At 32.7% G+C, this 5,942-nt stretch overlaps 1 protein-coding gene across 1 annotated transcript; it reads left to right on the top strand.

Moving 5' to 3' along the window:
* Positions 1–2,148: 2,148 nt before the first annotated feature.
* On the top strand, positions 2,149–4,136 carry LOC106795038 (zinc finger BED domain-containing protein RICESLEEPER 2). Its single transcript, XM_014763570.1, has 3 exons — positions 2,149–2,326; positions 2,809–2,935; positions 3,041–4,136. The coding sequence occupies exons 1-3, from the start codon at positions 2,149–2,151 to the stop codon at positions 4,134–4,136; spliced, it is 1,401 nt and encodes a 466-aa protein (XP_014619056.1).
* The last annotated feature ends 1,806 nt before the right edge of the window (positions 4,137–5,942 follow it).

Below are 5,942 nucleotides of genomic sequence, written 5' to 3'. Positions count from 1 at the left end.
TTCCTCCTCGCTCTCTGTTCGTGCCTCAGCATCATCGACGTTTCCTCCGCCGACATCTTTACTCATTTAACTGCAAACGACACCACTTATTCTCAATTGTTTGTCATTTTATGCATCCATTGAGATCAAACAAAACTCATTCAGACCTTCCATTTCAGAGAACTAGGAGCAGGTAGATGTGTTGTACACGTCGAACTCGAAGAAGTTCGAAGACACTGCCACCAAACTCCAACAAGGGACCACGAGCCTCACTCCAACGAATCTTCCATTTCGGAAAACCTAAGAAAAACAGCTCGCACGCTCACATGCCGAACAATTTCTGGTGCCACACTTTTGTTTCATGATCTCGATCTTGTCGAATTCCTCCCCTTCACCATTGATCTCATCGGACCTCCATGCCGGTCGTCGAGAATTGTGGTGCCAGGCAGAGCTCTGAAAATTCAAGTGAGGAGAAGATGGATCTGCCGAAAAATTCGTCAATTGCAACGTCATCTCGATCTGGAAGGTAAGTATGTTGTAAACTTATGAATTAATGCCATTTTTTGTTGTTTTTCCTTGTCGTAGGTTTAGATGATAAAATGTCGTGCCTTCCATTATAAATTGGTTCTAGGTTTATTTATGTATTTATTTTAAATTATTGAAATGATGGCTTAAAATATTGGATTTAACATAAGGGGATAGTTCTTCATAATATGACGAATTAAGTTTCAAGTCCTCCATAGGAAAGTTGTCATATTGAAAGAGCTTACCTCATTTGTTTTTGTCAGTAAAAGTCAGTTTCAGTTTATGTGATGCTACCGGTAAGCTATTATTTTACTCTTAATTTTCATCATTTTATTGAAGTTTTGTTTCTTGGTTTCTTAATATGCTTGTAGTGAGTAGTTATAATATATGGGTATTCTTAGTATAAGACAGGAAAAACTCTAATTTTCTTTAACATAAGAGGCGTTATGTTTTATAAGTATAAAGGTTAGTGTTGGAATTCAAGAAATAAAGATATTTTACTTTTAGATGCAGGAAAAAGGAGTGAATGGTGATGGAGGAAACTGAAAACGAGCAAGTAGCCAAGTACTACTGTGGTGTGGTGTTATTTTGTTTCATTGTATGTAGGGATGGAAATGAGCCGAGCAGCTTGTCAAGGGTCTTTGACTCGGCCTATTTAAGGCTTGACTTGGCTTGGCTTGTTTACTATAAAGGTCAAGCTCAAGCTTTTTGAAAAGTTTTTTTAGATAAAAAGGTCAAACCCAAACTATAAAAAAAAAGCTTGTTAAGCTTAACAAGCCAGCCTGTTTAAGTAATAATAATAATAATAATAATAACTATTATTATTATTAAATAAAAAAACTTTTAAAACTCTTCAGATTCTTATAAAATAATAAATAGAAAACAAAAGTATTTTTAAGTTGTACTGCAACCTGTACTGTACGCATTTCACCTCTACGCATGTCCCTTTGCATTCTCACTTTCTTAATTCATTTCTTTCTCTAAGTTCTTGTATCTACGCCAAATAGTCTTACCCATCCTAGTTAAAGTCATTCTTTGTCTTTGTATGCATTTTTTCTTTACGAAGTCTCGCACCACCATCCACCAGCTACCGCACTTCCACAATACTCCATCAAACCATCACAAGGTATTTGTTTTGTTTTGCTAAAATTCATTACGTTGTTATTTGCTCCCTTTTCAATAGATTTGATTATTTTTCCTCCAACTTCTTTTTAACTCATTATATACTTATGGCCACCAAGGCATTTGTTTTGTTTATTTACGATCAGTACACACCGTGTTTCTAACAATATCACATGTATTTATTCTTTTCAGTGTACAATCAAAATAAGATCACTTTTTGTAATGTTTTTATTCTTTTCAAAATCAACAGATTAGTTGTTTATGCATGTATAGTCAAAGATTCTTTTTGTAGCCACAAAAAATAAAAATAAAGAATCCAACGAAGAACTGAGATACTTATGATAGCGTGTGAAAAGAGGTAAAAATAAAAGTATTGGAAAATGTATAATAAAATAAATGGATTTCTTTTTCTATTATATGTTATTTTTTATTGTCATAGTATTGGGTTCTTTTACTTTTTAAATAATGATATAAAGATGTTATTAATTTACTTTCTACATTTGACTTTTTATGAGTAGTGAAATGTCTGCATCTACTCCTATGGCGGGTGGCAATGAGGATAACAAAGGTAATGATGTTGGAAAAAATACAAAACAAGGAGCAGAGGCTGTTATTAAGAAGAAAAGGCAAAAACATCAACAGTTTGGAATGACTTTCATGAAGTTGAAATTCTTGGAGTGGGAAAAAAGGTTATGTGCAGGTATTGCAAAGTTAAATTATCTACTAGTAGCAAGGGTGGGAAGGGAGGTAGCACAAGTCATTTATGGAGACATTCAGAAAGTTGCTTAATAAGAAGGCTGCAACTATCTAAAGAAAATAAGCAACCTATCATCCCCTTCCAACCTTCTAATCCAACAAACCCATTTCTAGTTCCTGGAATAAGATAGTCCAATCAGAGGATGAGAGAAATAATTTCTATTGTTGTGATGGTTCATGAGCTACCTTTCAGTATTATCGAGGATGAAGTATGGATGTGGGCATTCCAATATGCAAATTCTGAATTTAAAAAAATCAGTCAAAAAATAGTGAGAAGTGATTGTTTAGCATTACATGAAGCAGAGAAGAAACAATTGAAGACCTTGCTGAAAACTATTAGCAATATTAGCTTAACAACTGATATGTGGAAATCTAGTCATCAAGTTGTTGAGTACATGGTTATTACAGGTCATTTTATGGATGTAGGTTGGAATCATCAAAAAGAAGTCTTGAGTTTTATGAAGGTGCCTGCTCCACGGCGAGGAATTGATGTGGCTGATGCCATTTTCAAGTGCTTAAAGGCATGGGGTATTGAAGAAAAAGTGTTTTCTGTGTCTGTCAATAACGCTTCTTAAAATGACTCATGTTTGAAGAATCTTAAAGAAAACTTATCATTGAGAAGAAAGCTGGTTTTGAATGGTGATTTGTTTCATGTCAGATGTTGCTCACACATATTAAACTTATTGGTGGAAGATGGCCTCGATAAGATTAAGGATGTCATTCAGAATGTTCGTGAAAGTGTGAAGTATATTAACCATAATGATTCAAGACTAAAGGCATTTTGTGATGTTGCTGAACAAAAACATCTGAAAGAAAGAAAGCTCATCATTGATTGTCCCACTAGGTGGAATTCCGCATTTCAAATGTTGTCAACAACATTGAAGTTCAAAACTGCATTTTCAACCTATAGTGAAAGAGATCCACACTATACTTATGCACCTTTACATGAGGATTGGGAAAAAGTGCAAAAGGTTTGTACACTTTTAGAAGTTTTTAATGTAGCTACACATGTAATCTCAGGCAATGAGTATCCTATTGCTAATTTATGTCTTGCAGAAGTTTGGAGGGTTAAGCAAGTAATAGACAATGCATTAGAGGATACAACTTTTTTCATGAGAGAAATGGCAGGTTCAATGAGGGTAAAGTTTGACAAATATTGGGGAGAATGTAATATGTTGATGTCCATTGCAAGTGTTTTGGATCCTAGGTGCAAGTTCCATGTTGTTAACATATGTTTTCCATTGATATACAAGTCTAAAGAAATTGCAATGGAGAATATAGAGAAGGTACGAAACTCACTTCAACAATTATATGATGAGCATGTGACTTTGAGTATCAATGAATCATCCTTAAATGAAATGAATGATATTGGCATAAATTCTTCAACTACCTCTGCATCTAAATCTTCTATTGTCATTGGATTTGATCAAATAATGAACATTGTGCGTGCAAATGAAGCCACCCCTCCAGTGAACTCAGAATTAGAGGATTATCTTAAGGAGAATGTTTATATTCCTGAAACTAGTAACTCTTATTTTAGTGTGTTAGAGTGGTGGAGGAACAATAGCCTAAAATACAAGGTTTTATCAAAGATGGCGGGTGACATACTAGCTATTCCAATATCAACAGTAGTTTCAGAGTCTACATTTAGTGCTAAGGGTAGGGTAATTGATGAGTATTGTTCTAAACTAAATGAAGAATCTATTGAAGCGCTCATTTGCAGGGGGATTGACTTCGCCATAATTATAATTTGAAGAAAAAATCAAAGGTACATACTTATGGCTGTCATTTTAGTTCTTTTTTGTATTTATTAATTAGTTCTAATAACATTTTTCCCTTATTGTGAAGGTGAATGAAAAGCTTGAAGAAATTATCTTGAAAATAACTTGATTGTAGATAATTTGTAAATGTAAGTTCATTGTTGAAGTCACATTATAATTTTTAGTTGTATGTGTTGGAGTGACATCTTGGCTCATATTTTTGTTGCTGCTATGCAAGTTTATCTAGTTTATGTATTTAAACATTTTTAACAAATACTTAACTATGTCAAGTTCAATTATTGTTATAATTCTAGTGTTGTCAAAATGTTAAACATCATGTTTGTGGTAGAAGTCTGCACTTTAATTTATTGGTTTAAAGGTGTATATCTTGAATTATATTTTGTTTGCTAGCTTTATAGCAACTGACAGGTTAATGATGATTATCTATACCATTTTTATGGAATTATGAATGGCAATATGAAGTGGCATAAAGTGCTTAGAGAGTTCACTTGCATGTGGAAAATTTTCAAAAAGAAAGAGACTCAAGCTAAAAGGATAATGCAACCAGATTAATACTTCCAAGGAAAAGAATGTTTTGTAAAGACATTTTCAGACAATTTAAATATTTTTGTTTGGCTATATTAGTATAAATCATTTTTAATCCATACATTTTTAATATTATGCTCTTTTTTCATTTTCTTTTGATATACTTTGTGTTTTAACGACTTGAATTCAATATGATTTTTTTTATCAATTATTTTTGGATTTGTACATTACTTATACAAAAATTTATAAGTTTCTTTTTTTTAGTTAGTATTTCACTAGGTTTTAATATAATTAATTGATCAAAGATGTCTTTAAACAAGCTTTTAAATAGGCTCATAGGCCAAGCCAGACTTTTATGTAAGTCGGGCCGAGCCTTTGACAAAAACCTATGACAGGTAATGAGCCAAGCTCAAACCTTGCGTATTAAATTCAAGCCGAGCTCAAGCCTAGTAAAATCTAGTAAAGCTTGGCTAGGCTTGGCTCGTTTCCACCCCAAGTTGTATGCTAATAATTGTAAGCAGCACTAATGGGTAGTGGGTGCCAGCACATGGCCGCCTGCTCCACCAATCCAACTTCCCTTTCTTAAATCATATAAACATAAGGACAAATTTGTAATCATTTATTTATCAAAAAACTTTTTTAATTCAATTATTTTTATAGTTGAAAGCTAGCTATCAGACTAATTCTTCTTTTTGTGTGTTTGATTTCAAATCCAAAATTTACATTTAGAGTAAAATCACATTAAAAGATTATCTTATGTAATGTTACAATAAAAATATATAAAAATAATACTAGTTTGACCAACATTACTAATGTAATTCTATGTTTTTCTCTAATCTCCCCTTCATTTTCAATTCAAATTGCTTCGACTTGTTTTGTTCATCTTTGACATGTGTTAATTCTGCCATATCGACAACTTTTGACTTTTGTGTCTCTTGCATTGCAATTAGCTTAACACTAATAGAAAATGGGATTCATTTGCCTTTGTTGTTGATTTTTTAGGCTATTAGACTAACCATAATAGGTGAATATATTCAAAACTCTGCTTTGCAATGCCGTTATAGCATGCTATTGACTACCGAATTCCAGGTCATTAAGTTTATCATAGTTCTCTATCACTTTTCAGATTTGTTTTCCATTACAAATGCTTCCTTGGCTCAAATGTATTTATTTCCATATATTCTTTTAAACAAATTTTTTTTATTCTGTTGAGCCAAAAAAGTTGGAAATGAAAATATCCCTTATACATAGACT

The sequence above is a fragment of the Glycine max genome, chromosome 11 (assembly GCF_000004515.6).
Source record: "Glycine max cultivar Williams 82 chromosome 11, Glycine_max_v4.0, whole genome shotgun sequence".
Classification (NCBI taxonomy): Eukaryota; Viridiplantae; Streptophyta; class Magnoliopsida; order Fabales; family Fabaceae; genus Glycine; species Glycine max.
The sequence above is the reverse complement of the archived record's forward strand: the minus strand, read 5'-3'. Positions and strand labels throughout refer to the sequence as shown.